The sequence below is a fragment of the Pagrus major genome, chromosome 11 (assembly GCF_040436345.1).
Source record: "Pagrus major chromosome 11, Pma_NU_1.0".
In the NCBI taxonomy this organism is placed as follows: domain Eukaryota; kingdom Metazoa; phylum Chordata; class Actinopteri; order Spariformes; family Sparidae; genus Pagrus; species Pagrus major.
In genome coordinates, this window is record NC_133225.1 from 1,616,674 (window position 1) to 1,640,489 (window position 23,816).

Here is a 23,816-nt window from a genome sequence, read left to right on the forward strand (position 1 = left end):
GGTATGTTTATTATATTTATTAGTAATTTGAACAACTGAGTGAATACAATCGGTTACATCCGGCAATCATTTTTAGGTTATACATCAAATTAACTGTTACGTCATCAATACTCTGAATATAACAGCAGAACAAGTGTTGCATAAAGGATATAATGTTCTTATATAAACTTAAAATACAGTGCGAAACACACAATTATAACAACAGTAATCACTATCGAGAACAAAATGGATTTCATTAATCGTGTAGTCTGAATTTTATTACTGACAGTTGAACATGTGGATGTTGTTTAAAGGACCATTGCAGTGTTGTTGAATGGTTCAGCTGCTTCATACAACTGTTGGTCTTCAGCACAAATGTGCAAGTTTCAAACAGCCTTTGTCTCCCGTTGACTTTGCTTTAGTCTAACAACCTGCTGGCTTGTTGATTGGACATAACACGTTTTGAGTAAGTTATTGCTGCCTTAATTGACACGTTTTCTTTTCACCTTGTCTTTTTTCCTTGTTAATTTAAATTCTGCGTAAAATGATCCTCCATATTTATGCGGCCGTCTATGAAGATGCACTGGAAGCAGACTTGCGCAGCATCACCTTAATGTGTACGTATGTAATCAAATTAATGAGCCTGTTTGTTTCTTTGTTGTTATTTTTCTGGGTTTACAGACACTGCACTATGGCTCTTGCAGGTTTTCCAGAAACTCCTCTATTTCTTCTGCCCGTTTCCTGAATGTGTCTTTAATCTTCTCCAGAACTCTGATGCTGTTGTCACGAGAGGAGGATTTGTGCGGTATCTCTGCCGCCTTCATGTGATACTGTATTGATCCTGGACGATCCTGTCGATCAAAGTATAAATAGTTTGCAAACTTGTTGTAAACCATCTGTTTGTCTGCCAGTTCCAGATCACTCTCTAGCACCTCCTGGTAAATCTGCTCAGCTTTAGCCTGGCTGTGGTTTGACTTTGCGTATAAGTTTGCGAGGTCTACTCTCTTAAAAAGAGAAGACTGAGGGTAAAGAGAAACCACCTCCTCATGGAGACTGATGGCTCTGTCTATTGTGCTTTGTTTTGGGTAACTGCCCCTGGAAGAAATGATCCATCTGTAGCAGAGTGCAACACAGCTCTTCACAAAACACACATCTGGATGCTGTCTCAGAGCCTCCTCTGCCAAATCAACAGCCTCATCAACAGATACATAGTTTCTGTAAACCCATAGCAAAGGTTTCAAACCGCTGTAGGTGCTGACTGGATTCCTCAAAACCTTTCTGGCTAACTCTTGTGCTTCTTCTGCAACTTTTTCATCTTTCTGATGACATCTGGTTACATATTTCTTTTTCTTTGCACATTCCTGAAGGTAGAGAGCAGCGAGGTACAAGTTCTCTGGATCTTCTTCCTTTGCGATTCTCATTTTCTCCAACATGTCAGCATCCAGTCCTGTGTTGGTTGGTGTTAAGACACGATACAACAATAAGACATGGCTGGATTTCCACTCCACCATGTCCGGCTGCATCCTGATGGCTCTCTGGAAGTAATCTGCAGCCAGCAGCTTCTTGTCTGCACCGAACTTCATCAGGGTCCAGGCTTTCTCGGCGTAGATCTCTGGATGGAGCTCGTCCTGGGATGGAGATGGGTATTTATTCATCAGGGCGTCGACCTTTGACAGGTAAGCCTGACTCTCTGCTTGTTCTCCCAGGTGGTGGTGCAGCCAAGCCTTGTTCCCGTAGTTCACCACTAACCAGGGACCCTCATCCGCTCTTCTTGTCTGGCAGAAGGCCTCTGCAGCCTTGTTGAACAAACTCTGGGCGTCTTCGATGAACCCCAGCTTGTATTGAACGTACCCCCGCAGGTTGTAAATGTGACCCAGCCAGCGGGTTCCCTCCTTGGTGCCGATTTCCTCCAAATGGTACCTGAGACGGAAGAGTTTGGACCTGCTGGGGTCCAGATCCCAGGTGAAGTGGCACTGCAGGGCCTCCAGTTTGGACTCCAGTGATGTTTGACTGATGGAGAATAAAAATACAGATCATCAGTCGGCTTATACAGCACACTCTGAAGTGTGCTATGTGTGGATAAACTCTGTTCATCTCATGTGGAGGAAGGGAGATAGAAGTTGGATAAAAACACTGAATGGAGACATTTATCTCAGGACATGGACAACTGAACATGTGTCTCAGATTTGAGGTTGATATCTCAACGTGTTCATAAGTTACTGTTTGAAAAACCTACTTTGATTAGAAAGTTATTGCCGTTCACATATTGTGACTTTTGGACTGTTATTAACGTTGTCTAATGGTCGCGGCAGGTTTAGGAAAAGATCATAGGCTACTTTGAAGAATATCATTTTGTTCAGTCTCGGGAATTATGTAACACCACGTGACGCAACGTCACATAACATCCTGTAATGTAACGTAACACCACATAAAATTACGTCACATAGCGTAACGTGACATTATGTGACGTCACGTACAAGAGTCACGTTAACTAATTACACAATGAGAAGAAAACCAACAGGACCCCAGCACAGAACAGTCAGAGGAAATAAGGAAATGAAAACATCATCATTGATTTATTGGATCCATAATGTTAATATTTTTGTCTCTGAGACTCGGTGATAAAACATTAAATACATCATAATGATCCTGACTATTTACTCCTACTGTGATATGAAACTCACCTCATCGTTCAGCTGTTTCCTCGACACAGTCGCTCTCTGATCAAACTCTCGATGCTGCTTCTGCTTCACAGTTTCAGTGACTTCAGCTTCTGCTTGGCTGTTAATGATGTGAAGCCGTCGAGCTGCAGCTTTAAATGCTCCAGAGTGGAGGTGATGTTGTCAGGCGGGGCGTTTAAAGGTCAAAGGTTTATATATTTGTCATTTTACATCACAGGGTTGCACAAGGAAATGAAACTTATACAGTGGGGCAAAAAAGTATTTAGTCAGCCACCAATTGTGCAAGTTCTCCCACTCAAAAAGATGAGAGAGGCCTGTAATTTTCATCATAGGTACACTTCAACTATGAGAGACAAAACGAGAAAAAAAAAATCCAGAAAATCACATTGTCTGATTTTTAAAGAATTTATTTGCAAATTATGGTGGAAAATAAGTATTTGGTCAATAACAAAAGTTCATCTCAATACTTTGTTACATACCTTTTGTTGGCAATGACAGAGGTCAAACGTCTTCTGTAAGTCTTCACAAGGTTTTCACACACTGTTACTGGTATTTTGGCCCATTCCTCCATGCAGATCTCTAGAGCAGTGATGTTTTGGGGCTGTCGCTGGGCAACACGGACTTTCAACTCCCTCCACAGATTTTCTATGGGGTTGAGATCTGGAGACTGGCTAGGCCACTCCAGGACCTTGAAATGCTTCTGACGAAGCCACTCCTTCGTTGCCCGGGCGGTGTGTTTGGGATCATTGTCATGCTGAAAGACCCAGCCACGTTTCATCTTCAATGCCCTTGCTGATGGAAGGAGGTTTTCACTCAAAATCTCACGATACATGGCCCCATTCATTCTTTCCTTTACACGGATCAGTCGTCCTGGTCCCCTTGCAGAAAAACAGCCCCAAAGCATGATGTTTCCACCCCCATGCTTCACAGTAGGTATGGTGTTCTTTGGATGCAACTCTGCATTCTTTCTCCTCCAAACACGACGAGTTGAGTTTTTACCAAAAAGTTCTATTTTGGTTTCATCTGACCATATGACATTCTCCCAGTCCTCTTCTGGATCATCCAAATGCTCTCTAGCAAACTTCAGACGGGCCTGGACATGTACTGGCTTAAGCAGGGGGACACGTCTGGCACTGCAGGATTTGAGTCCCTGGCGGCGTAGTGTGTTACTGATGGTAGCCTTTGTTACTTTGGTCCCAGCTCTCTGCAGGTCATTCACTAGGTCCCCCCGTGTGGTTCTGGGATTTTTGTTCACTGTTCTTGTGATCATTTTGACCCCACGGGGTGAGATCTTGCGTGGAGCCCCAGATCGAGGGAGATTATCAGTGGTCTTGTATGTCTTCCATTTTCTAATAATTGCTCCCACAGTTGATTTCTTCACACCAAGCTGCTTACCTATTGTAGATTCAGTCTTCCCAGCCTGGTGCAGGTCTACAATTTTGTTTCTGGTGTCCTTTGACAGCTCTTTGGTCTTGGCCATAGTGGAGTTTGGAGTGTGACTGTTTGAGGTTGTGGACAGGTGTCTTTTATACTGATAACGAGTTCAAACAGGTGCCATTAATACAGGTAACGTGTGGAGGACAGAGGAGCCTCTTCAAGAAGAGGTTACAGGTCTGTGAGAGCCAGAAATCTTGCTTGTTTGTAGGTGACCAAATACTTATTTTACCGAGGAATTTACCAATTAATTCATTAAAAATCCTACAATGTGATTTCCTGGATTCTTTCCCCCCATTCTGTCTCTTATAGTTGAAGTGTACCTATGGTGAAAATTACAGGCATCTCTCATCTTTTTAAGTGGGAGAACTTGCACAATTGGTGGCTGACTAAATACTTTTTTGCCCCACTATACGTGTTGACACACACACACAGACAGTATGTAGCCTACAGTCAGTGTATTGTCAGTGTGATATGAGCCCTTTAAAGGAAAAGTTCAGCCAAAAATGTACATCCAGTCATCATCTCCTCCCTCCATGCTGATGAAAGTCAGGTGAAGTCTCGTAGTCCACACAACATTTCTGGAGCTTCACAGTAAAACAGAGTTGCAGCATTCTGCTAAACACCTGAAGCAGCTGGAGATGATTTAAAACAGAGAAACAACCCAGTAAACATCAGATGTCTCCACACAGCTCATCTGTAACGTCTCCTCAGATCAGTTTGTGATCTCGGGCCTTCTGCAGACTTGGATCACAGCAGACGAGCTGTTTGGAGACATCTGATGTTTACTGGGTTGTTTTTTCCACCAGCTCCTTCAGTGACTTCCTGCTGCTCCATCAGTGTGGACGGGAGGAGATAATGACTGAATTCACATGTTTAGGTCGCTGCCACACAGAATGTGATGTTAAAGCAGTTTTCAGTGAGTCCTCCGTACCGGCTGCAGCAGTTATTAATCCGTCTCGCTTCCTTTTTATTGATAATGTATTTTCAGGAGGTGCCATGATGTCCAGTGACCCAGTTCTTCAGTGACAGACTGAAGCCCTGCTGAGTTTGAATAAAGGGACACAACAAATCCTCCGTTTGTTCAATCTGAACATGCTTCGACTTTCGTTTCCTACGAATGGAAACCTCCGGCCACGTCTCTGCCACATCACCAGCCAGCTCCTAATTAGGCATCATTAAGGGAGACAACACCTGCCTGGTGTCGACGCCTTCAGCCCTTCTGTTATCTGCCTGCAGCCTGTGTGCACCTTGTATCTTTGGACCTTGAGTTCCCAGCATGCCTCCTGTTTTTATTGTACACTAAAAATAAGATCATTCTTGCAGTTGAGTTTTTATTTTTATTTAACCTTTATTTAAATCTCGGGGGATCACTGAGGGCCAGCTCTCATTTTCAGTGGTGTCGAGAGCTCAGAGGAACAAGAGACAAACAACAACAAAAACAAACATTGTTAAAAACAGTTACAATCAAAAGCAGAGTAGCTGGAAATCATCTTGTGTTACAGGACGATGCAGCAGAGTAACTGAAAGCAGTTTTACCAAAGTCAGTGTTAATCCGGGGAACGTTGGGCGTTAAGTAATCACTTGAACGTGTTGAAAGTTACTATGAGACCAATTTAATGAAGTGCTGATGAACAGGTGAAAGTGAACGATCCAACCTTTTCATGTGAAGTGCAATGATGGGTGGAGCAGCTGTCACCAGTAATGCCTCTGAGTGCAGAGTGATAAACTGGGTCCAGTGGTGTCACAGTGGAGACAGACGCATGTCCATAGATCTGATAAAAGACTGCTTGGATGAGCTGTTTCCTGCAGTGCAAGGGGACATTGGTTTTGTTCCCGTATAGGTGTCTTAATTTTTGTTTTAATGTACCTGTCAGTGTATCAATGTGAAATTTAAATGTGAGTTTCTGATCCAACCAGATGCCTGGATATGTGTACTCTGTTACTCTGTCAGTATTGTGTCCTGATAGCGTGGTGATGTGAAACCATCTTCTGTGAAGTTTCTTCTCTTGAATGTAACATGTATTATCTGTGTTAAGGACTAATAATCTATACTGACCGATTTTAAAAGAGTGACAGACGGGCATGATGAAACATGAACAGCCACACCTCCCCCGCTGCCAACTCTGTCTATTCTGAACAGATTAAAGTTGTGTATGGCAGTTTCTGAATCATGTGTACTGTCCTTAAGCCAGGTTTCTGTCAGAACCAGGACATCAGGGTCGGACTGTGAGATGAGAATTTTGAGTTGATCCAATTTGAATTGATTACATATGCTTCTGATATTTAAACGCATCAGCCCCAAGCCATGTCCTGACTGGTAAACATAGGTTGAAACTGTCGTCGCTGGAGTCGTCGCAGGGTAAGTAGAGTTCGTTATAGAGTTTGATTTTATACTTGTTTTAAAATGAGGTTTTATAGTTTTTAAACTTTCTGGTCTTCACTTGTTATAGGATTTAAACGTCTGTTGTGTATGATGAGCATTTGTGATAAGAAATGTCACAATGTTATGATGTGTTATATACTTATCAGAGATATACTGAGAGATACACTTCAGTATACTTGGTTTATTCTGACAAGTATACAGAAAAGTCTTGTAGACGATCATTTCTAACCTTAAAGACTGTGTTCGTACTGTGTGTTTGTTGTTGTCGTTGTTGTGTTCACATATTTTTGCATCCAATACAATTTTCAGTACATTCAGTAAGTACGCTTTGTTCGCGCGACTTTGTTCGCACAGCTCAAAACTCATTAAACTAATATTCACAATATCATTATGACTGAAATGTGCTTCATGTGGAAGCAGCTCGTGATGTGATCGACTTTAGCCTACTGACTGCATTAGTTGTGCACTATTAGATGAATCTAATATGAATGTATAATAACTCAGTTCTCAGCTTGGTTTGCACTAACTGGGCGGATTTCCGCGACTCTGTTCGCACAGCTCAAAACTCAGATCTTTTTGCTTATTTTCTCGCCGATTCTCCCTTTTTCTCTCTGAATGTTCATGATGAGAGCTCTTACAGCTGTTTACATCTTCGCCGCATGCGGCCCCGCCTGTAAAATTTGCTTGGCGTCGTTCAAGCTGCTGCTCGACATCATTTACAGAAAAGAGGAAGTTGGACATCACTGATATCGTGTCAGGACCCAAAGCAGTTCATTAGTGATAACTAGAGAGCTGCTGTGTGGAGGAAACAGCTGAATGATGAGGTGAGTGACTGCTTCTGCATTTCACATCATTGTGATGTATTTAATGTTCATGTAATAATCATTATGAACCCTACAAGTCAATGATGATATATTAATTCCTCCTTTTTAATTTACTTTCTTCTGTTTCCTGTTGTGTTTCTTGGTTCCTACAGTCACGGCCACAAAGTTTGAGTTTTCTTCCTCTTTTTAAAGAATCAGTCACTGATTGATTGTTCTGTCAACGTTGATCCTGGTGGTGTTAAATATATCTAGGCTGTTTGGTTTCAATTAAATGTGCTGTAAAGTGTCTTATATCTTATATCTTCCTCCTTTGTTCATATTTCTTTAATCATTCTGTTACGTGTGGCCAAATAGCAGTACCCTGTGTGTGTGTGTGTGTGTGTGTGTGTGTCTCCGCCCTGCTCTGCCTGAGCTCAGGTGCTGGCAATCACCTGAGCAGGTTAAAAGGAGACAGCAGCGGGGCGGCTCTCTCTCTCTCTCTCTCTCTCATTTGCAGGTGTGGTGCCGGAGGAGGGAGGTGGCGCTGGCTGCACAGTCTTTTGTGGTTTCCCTGATTTGCATTTGATTTCAGTTCCCCGGCCTGTTGGAGCGTCCGGGCTTTGTTATTTTCATTTGGGTTTGAGTTCCTGGTAGTCCTGTTTTCGTGTCCTTATTGTTTTCTCTTTATAGATTAGTTTTGGGTTAGGTAGTTTAGTCGGGAGGAACCTGGGGTCTCTTCTCTCCTTTTGTTCATTTTGGCCAGGAACTCCTGCCCCTTTTGTTTTGTTCTGGGTTGCTTAATTATCGGGGTTTGGTTGTGTTTGGCTTCGTTCGTTTTGTTTGCATCAAATAAATACTCTTTTGTTATTGACTGTGCTGAGTCGGCGTCCTTTATATGTTACTGGCCTTGTTGTGTTCGAGTCTTTGCTTTTGTTTACGTTAGGGCCGTAACACATTCATTTTGTCTCTCCTTCCTTCATTTCTTCATTCTCCCCTTCTGTGCTTATTTCCTTGCCATCGGGGCTCCTCCCTTCCTTCCTGACCATTCAGTGCTCCTAACATCATGTTTATCTCCCTTCCTCCACATGAGATGAACAGAGTTTATCCACACATAGCACACTTCAGAGTGTGCTGTATAAGCCGACTGATGATCTGTATTTTTATTCTCCATCAGTCAAACATCACTGGAGTCCAAACTGGAGGCCCTGCAGTGCCACTTCACCTGGGATCTGGACCCCAGCAGGTCCAAACTCTTCCATCTCAGGTACCAGCTGGAGGACATCGGCACCGAGGAAGGAAACAGCTGGCTGGGTCACATTTACAACCTGCGGGGGTACGTTCAATACAAGCTGGGGTTCACCGAAGACGCCCAGAGTTTGTTCAACAAGGCTGCAGAGGCCTTCTGCCAGACAAGAAGAGCAGATGAGGGTCCCTGGTTAGTGGTGAACTACGGGAACAAGGCTTGGCTGCACCACCACCTGGGAGAACAAGCAGAGAGTCAGGCTTACCTGTCAAAGGTCGACGCCCTGATGAATAAATACCCATCTCCATCCCAGGACGAGCTCCATCCAGAGATCTACGCTGAGAAAGCCTGGACCCTGATGAAGTTCAGTGCAGACAAGAAGCAGCTGGCTGCAGATTACTTCCAGAGAGCCATCAGGATGCAGCCGGGCATGGTGGAGTGGAAATCCAGCCATGTGATAGCGTTAGTCAGTGCTTCTATGCACAACAACACAGGACTGGATGCTGACGTCTTGGAGAAAATGAGAATCGCAAAGGAACAAGATCCAGAGAACTTGTACCTCGCTGCTGTCTACCTTCAGGAACGTGCAAAGAAAGGAGAAAGAGTTGAAGATGAAGCACGAGAGTTAGCCAGAAAGATTTTGATGAATCCAGTCAGCAGCTACAGTGGTTTGAAACCTTTGCTATGGGTTTACAGAAAGCATGTATCTGTTGATGAGGCCATTGATTTGGCAGAGGAGGCTCTGAAACAGCATCCAGATGTGCGTTATCTGAAGAGATGTGTTGCATTCTGCTACAGATCGAAGATCCTTTTTGTTAGGGACGGTCCCCCAGACCAAAGCATGATAGACAGAGCCATCAGTCTCCATGAGGAGCTGATTTCTATTTACCGTGAGTCTTCTCTTTTGAGGAAAACAGACCTCGCAAACATATCTGCAAAGTCAAATCACAGCCAGGCTAAAGCTGAGCAGATTTACCAGGACCTGCTAGAGAGGGTTAGGGATCTGGATCCTGCAGACAAACAGATGGTTTACAACAGATATGCATACCATCTACACGTTGTACTGAATGATAGCTGCAGGTCAGTAAGATATAACATGAGGGCAGCAGAGATACCGATACAATCCTACTTTCGTCAGAACAGCGTCACAAATCTGGAGAAGATTAAAGACAGTAACTGGCACCAGATGAGCAGAGAAGTAGAGGAGTTTCTGGAAAACCTGCCAGAGCCACAGTGATTTTTTTTAACAGCACTGGTTCAGACAGAAATGTAGGTGTTGCATCACCTAAAGAAATCTGTACATAGAAAGTTTGATAACATTTTGGAAAGAAATGTGGAAATTGAGGAAAAGTTGATGCTGACTGATGGAAAGATGGCACTATTCAACATGACCAGTCAGAACAGATTCACTTCACCCTGCTATCAATCCTCTGATGGTTTCCATGGAAACAAATATATTTTCCCACAAAATGTTTTCATTGTATGTGTTCGTATGATCAGAAGTTTTAAATAAAAGTTGTAATAAAAGAAGTTAATCTGATTTTCAGCTTCATTTTTCAGCACAAACTGGTGCCGTCAACCAACATACACACATATATACATATATACATATATCCATATATCCATATATACATGTACATTATCAGGCCTGAAGGGTGAAGAAGGGAGAGATCTTTCACCTCATTCAAACTAACACTATTCCTCCAAACTAAACATTTCAGATTCAAGATATAGTTGTCATACAGTCAGGACTGTTGTGTTCATTAAAGTGATCAAACTGTGGTTTCTTTGCACATTTCTTCTGGCTGTGGTTGTTTCTTCTCACTTCTCGCTTTATTCTTGTTCAACAAATGTCAGTGCAGTTTGAAGAAGTAACCACCAGGTGTCAGCCTCTGCTCAGTCTGCGGAGCTGCTGTCTGGCTGCAGAACATGAGTGAAATACTTTCTGTACTGAACGACACAGAAAAAGTTTGATTACAGGGTGTGGATCACACAACCAGCCGAACAACAGGCAGTGAAGATGCTGCTAAGACAATTTATTGAGCATTTTATTGCTTCTTAACAGTGAAATAACTATTAAATAAAGGTTGATTTACTATAAATTTGCCATTTTTTATTATATATAACTGTTTATTTCTATGATATGACAGGGGGAGAATGGTGTGCAGGGAAGGAGCTGGCTCTCGCATCCTAAGCAGCTCTGTGCTTTTTCCAGACAGAAGTAGAAAAGTGAAGAAGAAGAAACAAACTGCTCACACTGGTTGTTGTGATTGTCTCCACTGGGCCTACAGGAGGTCCTGGGAGGACAAAGAGCCACACCGAGTCACTCCACTTCACAAAGACAAACCCTGGGACTCAGTTCAGTGTGTCATGGTCTTTGGTCAAACACATGAGTACAATAAATCATGAAATATATAAATAACCTGATTCCTATGTGAGCTCTCACATCGCTTTAAAAATAAAGACCTGTAAGGATTATTTCATCGTCTGCATGATACTAATAACAAACTCTGCAATGATGAGAATTTAATTCCCTTTGTGAAATACATAAAAACCTGGTTGTACATGTTTCATTCCCTTTTTCAAATACATCCATCTTTCTGATTTATATGAGTCTTTATGATGATTCAGCAGTCGCTTTGTTCGCGCGACTCTGTTCGCACAGCTCAAAACTCATTAAACTAATATTCACAATATCATTATGACTGAAATGTGCTTCATGTGGAAGCAGCTCGTGATGTGATGGACTTTAGCCTGCTGACTGCATTAGTTGTGCACTATTAGATGAATCTAATATGAATGTATAATAACTCAGTTCTCAGCTTGGTTTGCACTAACTGGGCGGATTTCCGCGTCGCTTTGTTCGCGCGACTCTGTTCTCACAGCTCAAAACTCAGATCTTTTTGCTTATTTTCTTGCCGATTCTCCCTTTTTCTCTCTGAATGTTCATGATGAGAGCTCTTACATCTGTTTAACTTCGCCGCATGCGGCCCCGCCTGTAAAATTTGCTTGGAGTCGTTCAAGCTGCTCGACATCATTTACAGAAAAGAGGAAGTTGGACATCACTGATATCGTGTCAGGACCCAAAGCAGTTCATTAGTGATAACTAGAGAGCTGCTGTGTGGAGGAAACAGCTGAATGATGAGGTGAGTGACTGCTTCTGCATTTCACATCATTATGATGTATTTAATGTTCATGTAATAATCATTATGAACCCTACAAGTCAATGATGATATATTAATTCCTCCTTTTTAATTTACTTTCTTCTGTTTCTTGTTGTGTTTCTTGGTTCCTACAGTCACGGCCACAAAGTTTGAGTTTTCTTCCTCTTTTTAAAGAAGAAGTCACTGATTGATTGTTCCGTCAACTTTGATCCTGGTGGTGTTAAATATATCTTGGCTGTTTGGTTTCAATTAAATGTGCTGTAAAGTGTCTTATATCTTATATCTTCCTCCTTTGTTCATATTTCTTTAATCATTCTGTTACGTGTGGCCAAATAGCAGTACCCTGTGTGTGGGTGTGTGTGTGTGTCTCCGCCCTGCTCTGCCTGAGCTCAGGTGCTGGCAATCACCTGAGCAGGTTAAAAGGAGACAGCAGCGGGGCGGCTCTCTCTCTCTCTCTGTCTCATTTGCAGGTGTGGTGCCGGAGGAGGGAGGTGGCGCTGGCTGCACAGTCTTTTGTGGTTTCCCTGATTTGCATGTTAGAGCGTCCGGGCTTTGTTATTTTCATTTGGGTTTGAGTTCCTGGTAGTCCTGTTTTCGTGTCCTTATTGTTTTCTCTTTATAGATTAGTTTTGGGTTAGGTAGTTTAGTCGGGAGGAACCCCGGATGCGACGGTCGTGGCAGGCTGGTCTGGGGTCTCCTCTCTCATTTTGTTCATTTTGGCCAGGAACTCCTGCCCCTTTTGTTTTGTTCTGGGTTGCTTAATTATCGGGGTTTGGTTGTGTTTGGCTTCGTTCGTTTTGTTTGCATCAAATAAATACTCTTTTGTTATTGACTGTGCTGAGTCGGCGTCCTTTATATGTTACTGGCCTTGTTGTGTTCGAGTCTTTGCTTTTGTTTACGTTAGGGCCGTAACACATTCATTTTGTCTCTCCTTCCTTCATTTCTTCCTTCTCCGCTTATTTCCTTATTTCCTTGCCATCCAGGCTCCTCCCTTCCTTCCTGACCATTCAGTGCTCCTAACATCATGTTTATCTCCCTTCCTCCACATAAGATGAACAGAGTTTATCCACACATAGCACACTTCAGAGTGTGCTGTATAAGCCGACTGATGATCTGTATTTTTATTCTCCATCAGTCAAACATCACTGGAGGCCCTGCAGTGCCACTTCACCTGGGATCTGGACCCCAGCAGGTCCAAACTCTTCTATCTCAGGTACCATTTGGAGGACATCGGCACCGAGGAGGGAAACAGCTGGCTGGGTCACATTTACAACCTGCGGGGGTACGTTCAATACAAGCTGGGGTTCACCGAAGACGCCCAGAGTTTGTTCAACAAGGCTGCAGAGGCCTTCTGCCAGACAAGAAGAGCAGATGAGGGTCCCTGGTTAGTGGTGAACTACGGGAACCAGGCTTGGCTGCACCACCACCTGGGAGAACAAGCAGAGAGTCAGGCTTACCTGTCAAAGGTCGACGCCCTGATGAATAAATACCCATCTCCATCCCAGGACGAGCTCCATCCAGAGATCTACGCTGAGAAAGCCTGGACCCTGATGAAGTTCAGCGCAGACAAGAAGCTGCTGGCTGCAGATTACTTCCAGAGAGCCATCAGGATGCAGCCGGACATGGTGGAGTGGTTCACCAGCCGTGTGATAGCGTTAGTCAGTGCTTCTATGCACAGCGATACAGGACTGGATGCTGACGTCTTGGAGGAAATGAAAAATGCAAAGGAAGAAGATCCAGAGAACTTGTACCTCGCTGCTCTTTACCTTCATGAGTGTGCAAAGAAAGGAGAAACAGTTGAGGATGAAGCACGAGAGTTAGCCAGAAAGATTTTGATGAATCCAGTCAGCAGCTACAGCGGTTTGAAACCTTTGCTATGGGTTTACGTTCACTATGTATCTGTTGATGAGGCCGTTGATTTGGCAGAGGAGGCTCTGAAACAGCATCCAGATGTGTGTTATCTGAAGAGATGTGTTGCATTCTGCTACAGATCGAAGATCATTTTTGTTAGGGACAGTCCCCCAGACCAAAGCATGATAGACAGAGCCATCAGTCTCCATGAGGAGCTGATTTCTATTTACCCTGAGTCTTCTCTTTTGAGGAAAATAGACATCGCAAACATATACGCAAAGTCAAATCACAGCCAGGCTAAAACTGAGCAGACTTACCAGGAACTGCTAGAGAGTGATCTGGATCCTGCAGACAAACAGATGGTTTACAACAGATATGCAAACTATCTGTACTTTGTACAGCACAATAACCACGGGTCAACACAATACCACATGAGGGCAGCAGAGATACCGATACAATCCTTCTTTCGTCAGAACAGCGTCTCAATTCTGGAGAAGATTAAAGACAGAAGGTGGCACCAGATGAGCAGAGAAGTAGAGGAGTTTCTGGAAAACCTGCAAGAGCCATAGTGTTATAAGTTATAGTTACAGGTAAAGTAACCTGCATGGGAAATTTAATGCTCAATAACAGTATAGTTGCAATTAATAAACTAACCAGGCTTCTCTGAGTCATTTTCAAGATGTGTTAATTATTGTAAAACATCCCAAATTATACATTTTAGTAGCTCTCACCAGTCTGATACATGAAGAGGTATTCATGAAAATCATAACAGGGTTGAGTGAGAGGGCTTCACGTAACATAACATCCACTAGTATATATGCTCAAACATCATAATGTGAGTTAATAATCTGATTAATTCAAGTAGCTGCTGATCAGCTCACACTCTCCTGTTGGGCTGGTCTGCTTTTCTTTTGGACTGTGTTGTAGGAGCATCATATCTCTGTATGAAACCTGCTTTGCTGTAATTTTTGGAGTATTGATGAATGAAACTCTCTTATTGATCATGTTAAGATGTCTTATAACCTGAATATTATCACCAGATGCAACTGATTGTGTTCATAGAAAGTCTGTTAATCTGTGTCCCAGTTGTGCAAAATATGAATGCTAATAAATAAACATTATGTACATGGACAAATCTTCTTTCTGTTGATGCCAACGTTAAACTTGAGTCCCGATGAGGCTTTATTTTAAATGTCTGAGATTCAGATTCATTTTCCAATTGCATTGCTGTGATGTGCTGTGATGTGCTGTGTTGTGATGTGCTGTCATGTGATGTGATGTGCTGTCATGTGATGTGCTGTGATGTGATGTGCTGTGATGTGATGTGCTGTGATGTGATGTGCTGTCATGTGATGTGATGTGCTGTGATGTGATGTGCTGTGATGTGCTGTGATGTGCTGTGCTGTGATGTGCTGTGATGTGATGTGCTGTGTTGTGATGTGCTGTCATGTGATGTGCTGTGATGTGCTGTGATGTGATGTGCTGTGATGTGCTGTGATGTGCTGTGATGTGCTGTGTTGTGATGTGCTGTGATGTGCTGTGTTGTGATGTGCTGTGATGTGATGTGATGTGATGTGCTGTGCTGTGATGTGATGTGATGTGCTGTGTTGTGATGTGCTGTCATGTGATGTGCTGTGATGTGATGTGATGTGATGTGCTGTGCTGTGATGTGATGTGATGTGCTGTGTTGTGATGTGCTGTCATGTGATGTGCTGTGCTGTGATGTGCTGTGATGTGCTCTGATGTGATGTGATGTGCTGTGATGTGCTTTGTTGTGCTGTGATGTGCTGTGATGTGCTCTGATGTGATGTGATGTGCTTTGTTGTGCTGTGATGTGCTGTGATGTGATGTGCTGTGATGTGCTGTGATGTGCTGTGATGTGATGTGATGTGCTCTGATGTGATGTGATGTGCTGTGCTGTGATGTGATGTGATGCGCTGTGATGTGCTGTGATGTGCTCTGATGTGATGTGCTGTGCTGTGATGTGCTGTGCTGTGCTGTGCTGTGATGTGTTGTGATGTGCTGTGCTGTGCTGTGATGTGCTGTGCTGTGATGTGTTGTGATGTGCTGTGCTGTGCTGTGATGTGCTGTGATGTGATGTGATGTGCTGTGATGTGATGTGATGTGATGTGCTGTGATGTGATGTGATGCGCTGTGATGTGCTGTGATGTGCTCTGATGTGATGTGCTGTGCTGTGATGTGCTGTGCTGTGCTGTGCTGTGATGTGTTGTGATGTGCTGTGCTGTGCTGTGATGTGCTGTGCTGTGCTGTGATGTGTTGTGATGTGCTGTGCTGTGCTGTGATGTGCTGTGCTGTGATGTGCTGTGATGTGCTCTGATGTGATGTGATGTGCTGTGATGTGCTTTGTTGTGCTGTGATGTGCTGTGATGTGCTCTGATGTGATGTGATGTGCTTTGTTGTGCTGTGATGTGCTGTGATGTGATGTGCTGTGATGTGCTGTGATGTGCTGTGATGTGATGTGATGTGCTCTGATGTGATGTGATGTGCTGTGCTGTGATGTGATGTGATGCGCTGTGATGTGCTGTGATGTGCTCTGATGTGATGTGCTGTGCTGTGATGTGCTGTGCTGTGCTGTGCTGTGATGTGTTGTGATGTGCTGTGCTGTGCTGTGATGTGCTGTGCTGTGATGTGTTGTGATGTGCTGTGCTGTGCTGTGATGTGCTGTGATGTGATGTGATGTGCTGTGATGTGATGTGATGTGATGTGCTGTGCTGTGATGTGATGTGATGCGCTGTGATGTGCTGTGATGTGCTCTGATGTGATGTGCTGTGCTGTGATGTGCTGTGCTGTGCTGTGCTGTGATGTGTTGTGATGTGCTGTGCTGTGCTGTGATGTGCTGTGCTGTGCTGTGCTGTGATGTGTTGTGATGTGCTGTGCTGTGCTGTGATGTGCTGTGATGTGATGTGATGTGCTGTGATGTGATGTGATGTGATGTGCTGTGATGTGCTGTGATGTGTTTTTTTGTGATGTGCTGTGCTGTGCTGTGATGTGCTCTGATGTGATGTGCTGTGATGTGCTGTGCTGTGCTGTGCTGTGATGTGTTGTGATGTGCTGTGCTGTGCTGTGATGTGCTGTGATGTGATGTGATGTGATGTGCTGTGATGTGATGTGATGTGATGTGCTGTGATGTGCTGTGATGTGTTTTTTTGTGATGTGCTGTGCTGTGATGTGCTGTGCTGTGATGTGATGTGCTGTGATGTGCTGTGATGTGATGTGCTGTGATGTGATGTGCTGTGTTGTGCTGTGATGTGATGTGCTGTGATGTGCTGTGATGTGCTGTGATGTGATGTGATGCGCTGTGATGTGCTGTGATGTGCTGTGATGTGATGTGATGTGTTGTGATGTGCTGTCATGTGATGTGCTGTGATGTGCTGTGATGTGCTGTGATGTGATGTGCTGTGATGTGCTGTGATGTGCTGTGTTGTGATGTGCTGTGATGTGCTGTGTTGTGATGTGCTGTCATGTGATGTGCTGTGATGTGATGTGATGTGATGTGCTGTGCTGTGATGTGATGTGATGTGCTGTGTTGTGATGTGCTGTCATGTGATGTGCTGTGCTGTGATGTGCTGTCATGTGATGTGCTGTGATGTGATGTGATGTGATGTGCTGTGCTGTGATGTGATGTGCTGTGTTGTGATGTGCTGTCATGTGATGTGCTGTGCTGTGATGTGCTGTGATGTGCTCTGATGTGATGTGATGTGCTGTGATGTGCTTTGTTGTGCTGTGATGTGCTGTGATGTGCTCTGATGTGATGTGCTGTGCTTTGTTGTGCTGTGATGTGCTGTGATGTGATGTGCTGTGATGTGCTGTGATGTGATGTGCTCTGATGTGATGTGATGTGCTGTGCTGTGATGTGATGTGATGCGCTGTGATGTGCTGTGATGTGCTCTGATGTGATGTGCTGTGCTGTGATGTGCTGTGCTGTGCTGTGCTGTGATGTGTTGTGATGTGCTGTGCTGTGCTGTGATGTGCTGTGCTGTGCTGTGATGTGTTGTGATGTGCTGTGCTGTGCTGTGATGTGCTGTGATGTGATGTGATGTGCTGTGATGTGATGTGATGTGATGTGCTGTGATGTGCTGTGATGTGTTTTTTTGTGATGTGCTGTGATGTGCTGTGATGTGCTCTGATGTGATGTGCTGTGCTGTGCTGTGATGTGTTGTGATGTGCTGTGCTGTGATGTGCTGTGATGTGATGTGATGTGCTGTGATGTGATGTGATGTGATGTGATGTGCTGTGATGTGCTGTGATGTGTTTTTTTGTGATGTGCTGTGATGTGCTGTGCTGTGATGTGATGTGCTGTGATGTGCTGTGATGTGATGTGCTGTGATGTGATGTGCTGTGTTGTGCTGTGATGTGATGTGCTGTGATGTGCTGTGATGTGCTGTGATGTGATGTGATGCGCTGTGATGTGCTGTGATGTGCTGTGATGTGATGTGATGCGCTGTGATGTGATGTGATGTGCTGTGATGTGCTGTGATGTGATGTGATGTGATGTGCTGTGTGGTGCTGTGATGTGCTGTGATGTGATGTGCTGTGATGTGATGTGCTGTGATGTGATGTGATGTGCTGTGATGTGCTGTGCTGTGATGTGCTGTGCTGTGCTGTGATGTGCTGTGATGTGATGTGCTGTGTGGTGCTGTGATGTGCTGTGATGTGATGTGATGTGCTGTGATGTGCTGTGCTTTGTTGTGCTGTGATGTGCTGTGATGTGATGTGATGTGCTGTGATGTGATGTGATGTGCTGTGATGTGCTGTGCTTTGTTGTGCTGTGATGTGCTGTGATGTGCTTTGTTGTGCTGTGATGTGCTGTGATGTGCTCTGATGTGATGTGATGTGCTGTGATGTGCTGTGCTTTGTTGTGCTGTGATGTGCTGTGATGTGATGTGCTGTGATGTGCTGTGATGTGCTGTGATGTGATGTGCTGTGATGTGATGTGCTGTGATGTGCTGTGATGTGCTGTGATGTGATGTGCTGTGATGTGATGTGATGTGCTGTGATGTGCTGTGCTGTGATGTGCTGTGATGTGCTGTGATGTGATGTGATGTGATGTGCTGTGATATGATGTGCTGTGATGTGCTGTGATGTGCTTTGATGTGCTGTGATGTGATGTGATGTGATGTGTTGTGATGTGCTGGTCCCCGTCCAACCTGACAGATCTGGAGAGGATCTGCAGAGAAGAACGGCAGAAAATCCACAAATCCAGGTGTGAAAAGCTTGATGATGACTTGATGCTGTAAAGTGTTGAGTAAAGGGTCTGAATACTGATGTCAAAATGATATTTCAGTTTTTCCTTTTCAATAAATTTGCAAAAACTGATAAAATTCTCTTTCTGTTTTGTCGTCATGGCGTATCGAGTGTAGACGAGGAAAAACAACTCTTTAGACCATTTTGGCATTTAAGGCTGCAACATAACAAAATGTGAAACAAGTGAAGGAGTCTGAATACTTTCTGAATGCACTGAAAAATGTATTGGATGCAAAAATATGTGAACACAACAATGACAGCAACAAACACACAGTATGAACACAGTCTTTAAGGTTAGAAATGATCCAAGAATAAACTTTTCTTAAGTATATCTTGATCAAAACATGAAGTATAAGTGGAATCCAGATCGTCAACAAGACTTTTCTGTGTACTTGTCAGAATAAACCAAGTATACTGAAGTGTATCTTTAAGTATATCTCTGATAAGTATATAAAAACTGAAAGAATCATCTTATTTTTAGTGTCACTCAGGTACAGTAAAAACAGGAGGCATGCTGGGAACTCGAGGTCCAAAGATACAAGGTGCAAACAGGCGGGCAGGATGTTGTCTCAGTATATGATGCCTTTTAAAAAACGCTAACTCAGGAAGGAGTGTCTGGATCTGGAGTGACACAGAGAGCTGGTATGTGGTGAGGTGAGCTGAGCGAAACCTGATGAACTCTAAGAGCTGGCAGGTGATGTGGCAGAGACGTGGCCGGAGGTTTCCATTCGTAGGAAACGAAAGTCGAAGCATGTCCAGATTGAACAAACAGAGGATTTGTTGTGTCCCTTTATTCAAACTCAGCAGGGCGGGTCTGTCACTGAAGAACTGGGTCACTGGACATCATGGCACCTCCTGAAAATACATTATCAATAAAAAGGAAGCGAGACGGATTAATAACTGCTGCAGCCGGTACGGAGGACTCACTGAAAACTGCTTCAACATCACATTCTGTGTGGCAGCGACCTAAACATGTGAATTCAGTCGTTATCTCCTCCCGTCCACACTGATGGAGCAGCAGGAAGTCACTGAAGGAGCTGGTGGAAAAAACAACCCAGTGAACATCAGATGTCTCCAAACAGCTCGTCTGCTGTGATCCAAGTCTGCAGAAGGCCCGAGATCACAAACTGATCTGAGGAGACGTGACAGACGAGCTGTGAGGAGACATCTGATGTTTCTTTGGTTGTTTCTCCGTTTTAAATCATCTCCAGCTGCTTTAGGTGTTTAGCAGAATGCTGCAACTCTGTTTTACTGTGAAGCTCCAGAAATGTTGTGTGGACTACGAGACTTCACCTGACTTTCATCAGCATGGAGGGAGGAGATGATGACTGGATGTACATTTTTGGCTGAACGTTTCCTTTAAAGGGCTCATATCACACTGACAATACACTGACTGTAGGCTGCATACTGTCTGTGTGTGTGTGTCAACACGTATAAGTTTCATTTCCTCGTGCAACCCTGTGATGTAAAATGACAAATATATAAACCTTTGACCTTTAAACACCCCACCTGACAAAATTACCTCCACTCTGGAGCATTTAAAGCTGCAGCTCGACGGCTTCACATCATTAACAGCCAAGCAGAAGCTGAAGTCACTGAAACTGTGAAGCAGAAGCAGCATCGAGAGTTTGATCAGAGAGCGACTGTGTCGAGGAAACAGCTGAACGATGAGGTGAGTTTCATATCACAGTAGGAGTAAATAGTCAGGATCATTATGACGTATTTAATGTTTTATCACCGAGTCCCAGAGACAAAAATATTAACATTATGGATCCAATAAATCAATGATGATGTTTTCATTTCCTTATTTCCTCTGACTGTTCTGTGCTCAGGTCCTGTTGCTTTTCTTCTCATTGTGTAATTAGTTAACGTGACTCTTACAAATAATAAAAACAATAATCTATGTTTTTTTATTGTTTACACCCAATTTTATATCATCCTACAGTCATCACTTCCGTTTTCACATATAAAGTGTCTCTTGTTTGCTGTTATGTTTCTTTTTGATGGATCAGCCACCGTTAGAGACATTAATATGTTACTGTAATAATATTTTGTTGGTCGTCCATGTGAGTGTGCATCAAAATCACAACACATGCTACAGTAACATGCTACATGGTGTTACTTTATGTTATGTGAGGTGACGTTACGTGAAGTTCGTTAAGTTACGTTAAGTGAGGTGAAGTTTTGTATCGTGTTTCTTTGTGTTACATGTTGTAATGTTACATTTTGTACGTTGCGTTACATAATGTCATGTTACATTATGTTATGTGATGTTGCGTCATGTGATGTTACGTTACATGATTTCAGAGACTGAACAAAATGATATTCTTCAAAGTAGCCTATGATCTTTTCCCAAACCTACCGCGACCATTAGACAACGTTAATAACAGTCCAAAAGTCACAATATGTGAACGGCAATAACTTTCTAATCAAAGTAGGTTTTTCAAACAGTAACTTATGAACACGTTGAGATATCAACCTCAAATCTGAGACACATGTTCAGTTGTCCATGTCCTGAGATAAATGTCTCCATTCAGTGTTTTTATCCAACTTCTATCTTCCTTCCTCCACATGAGATGAACAGAGTTTATCCACACATAGCACACTTCAGAGTGTGCTGTATAAGCCGACTGATGATCTGTATTTTTATTCTCCATCAGTCAAACATCACTGGAGTCCAAACTGGAGGCCCTGCAGTGCCACTTCACCTGGGATCTGGACCTCAGCAGGTCCAAACTCTTCCATCTCAGGTACCAGCTGGAGGACATCGGCACCGAGGAGGGAAACAGCTGGCTGGGTCACATTTACAACCTGCGGGGGTACGTTCAATACAAGCTGGGGTTCACCGAAGACGCCCAGAGTTTGTTCAACAAGGCTGCAGAGGCCTTCTGCCAGACAAGAAGAGCAGATGAGGGTCCCTGGTTAGTGGTGAACTACGGGAACCAGGCTTGGCTGCACCACCACCTGGGAGAACAAGCAGAGAGTCAGGCTTACCTGTCAAAGGTCGACACCCTGATGAATAAATACCCATCTCCATCCCAGGACGAGCTCCATCCAGAGATCTACGCTGAGAAAGCCTGGACCCTGATGAAGTTCAGCTCAGACAAGAAGCTGCTGGCTGCAGATTACTTCCAGAGAGCCATCAGGATGCAGCCGGACATGGTGGAGTGGAAATCCAGCCATGTGATAGCGTTAGTCAGTGCTTCTATGCACAGCAACACAGGACTGGATGCTGACATGTTGGAGAAAATGAGAATCGCAAAGGAACAAGATCCAGAGAACTTGTACCTCGCTGCTGTCTACCTTCAGGAACGTGCAAAGAAAGGAGAAAGAGTTGAGGATGAAGCACGAGAGTTAGCCAGAAAGATTTTGAGGAATCCAGTCAGCAGCTACAGTGGTTTGAAACCTTTGCTATGGGTTTACGTTCGCTATTTACGTTCTGACGATGAGGCCATTGATTTGGCAGAGGAGGCTCTGAAACAGCATCCAGATGTACGTTATCTGAAGAGATGTGCTGTATTCAGCTACAGATCAAAGATCCTTTTTCGTAGGGACGGTCCCCCAGACCAAAGCATGATAGACAGAGCCATCAGTCTCCATGAGGAGCTGATTTCTCTTTACCCTCAGTCTTCTCTTTTTAAGAGAGTAGACCTCGCAAACTTATACGCAAAGTCAAACCACAGCCAGGCTAAAGCTGAGCAGATTTACCAGGAACTGCTAGAGAGTGATCTGGATCCTGCAGACAAACAGATGTTTTACAACAGATATGCATACCATCTACACGTTGTACTGAATGATAGCTGCGGGTCAGTAAGATATAACATGAGGGCAGCAGAGATACTGATACAATCATACTTTCGTCAGAACAGCGTCAAAAATCTGGAGAAGATTAAAGACAGTAACTGGCACCAGATGAGAAGAGAAGTAAAGGAGTTTCTGGAAAAGCTGCCAGAGCCGCAGTGATTTTAACAGCACTGGTTCAGACAGAAATGTAGGTGTTGCATCACCTAAAGAAATCTGTACATAGAAAGTTTGATTACATTTTGGAAAGAAATGTGGAAATTGAGGAAAAGTTGATACAGACGGATGGAAAGATGGCACTATTCAACATGATCAGTCAGAACAGATTCACTTCACCCTGCTATCAATCCTCTGATGGTTTCCATGGAAACAAATATATTTTCCTACAAAATGTTTTCATTGTATGTGTTCGTATGATCAGAAGTTTTAAATAAAAGTTGTAATAAAAGAAGTTAATCTGATTTTCAGCTTCATTTTTCAGCACAAACTGGTGCCGTCAACCAACATACACACATATATACATATATCTATATATACATATATACATGTACATTATCAGGCCTGAAGGGTGAAGAAGGGAGAGATCTTTCACCTCATTCAAACTAACACTATTCCTCCAAACTAAACATTTCAGATTCAAGATATAGTTGTCATACAGTCAGGACTGTTGTGTTTATTAAAGTGATCAAACTGTGGTTTCTTTGCACATTTCTTCTGGCTGTGGTTGTTTCTTCTCACTTCTCGCTTTATTCTTGTTCAACAAATGTCAGTGCAGTTTGAAGAAGTAACCACCAGGTGTCAGCCTCTGCTCAGTCTGCGGAGCTGCTGTCTGGCTGCAGAACATGAGTGAAATACTTTCTGTACTGAACGACACAGAAAAAGTTTGATTACAGGGTGTGGATCACACAACCAGCCGAACAACAGGCAGTGAAGATGCTGCTAAGACAATTTATTGAGCATTTTATTGCTTCTTAACAGTGAAATAACTATTAAATAAAGGTTGATTTACTATAAATTTGCCATTTTTTATTATATATAACTGTTTATTTCTATGATATGACAGGGGGAGAATGGTGTGGAGGGAAGGAGCTGGCTCTCGCATCCTAAGCAGCTCTGTGCTTTTTCCAGACAGAAGTAGAAAAGTGAAGAAGAAGAAACAAACTGCTCACACTGGTTGTTATGATTGTCTCCACTGGGCCTACAGGAGGT

General features: G+C 43.5%; 4 protein-coding genes across 4 annotated transcripts; 3 read left to right on the forward strand and 1 right to left on the reverse strand.

Moving 5' to 3' along the window:
* Window positions 1–37: 37 nt before the first annotated feature.
* Window positions 38–4,140, reverse strand: LOC141004715 (interferon-induced protein with tetratricopeptide repeats 1B-like). The gene is made up of 2 exons (XM_073476375.1): window positions 3,140–4,140; window positions 38–2,001 (listed from the first exon to the last, which is right to left on the reverse strand). The coding sequence occupies exons 1-2, from the start codon at window positions 4,138–4,140 to the stop codon at window positions 669–671; spliced, it is 2,334 nt and encodes a 777-aa protein (XP_073332476.1). The 3' UTR covers window positions 38–668.
* A 3,041-nt stretch (window positions 4,141–7,181) lies between these two features.
* LOC141005173 (interferon-induced protein with tetratricopeptide repeats 1B-like) lies at window positions 7,182–9,892 on the forward strand. Its single transcript, XM_073476955.1, has 2 exons — window positions 7,182–7,304; window positions 8,458–9,892. The coding sequence occupies exons 1-2, from the start codon at window positions 7,297–7,299 to the stop codon at window positions 9,761–9,763; spliced, it is 1,314 nt and encodes a 437-aa protein (XP_073333056.1). The 5' UTR covers window positions 7,182–7,296; the 3' UTR covers window positions 9,764–9,892.
* A 1,692-nt stretch (window positions 9,893–11,584) lies between these two features.
* LOC141005350 (interferon-induced protein with tetratricopeptide repeats 1B-like) lies at window positions 11,585–22,870 on the forward strand. Its single transcript, XM_073477183.1, has 2 exons — window positions 11,585–11,672; window positions 21,467–22,870. The coding sequence occupies exons 1-2, from the start codon at window positions 11,665–11,667 to the stop codon at window positions 22,767–22,769; spliced, it is 1,311 nt and encodes a 436-aa protein (XP_073333284.1). The 5' UTR covers window positions 11,585–11,664; the 3' UTR covers window positions 22,770–22,870.
* Window positions 12,354–14,662, forward strand: LOC141004675 (interferon-induced protein with tetratricopeptide repeats 1B-like). The gene is made up of 2 exons (XM_073476329.1): window positions 12,354–12,382; window positions 12,826–14,662. Exons 1-2 carry the CDS (start codon window positions 12,354–12,356, stop codon window positions 14,108–14,110), a joined length of 1,314 nt encoding a protein of 437 aa, XP_073332430.1. The 3' UTR covers window positions 14,111–14,662.
* Window positions 22,871–23,816: the final 946 nt, after the last annotated feature.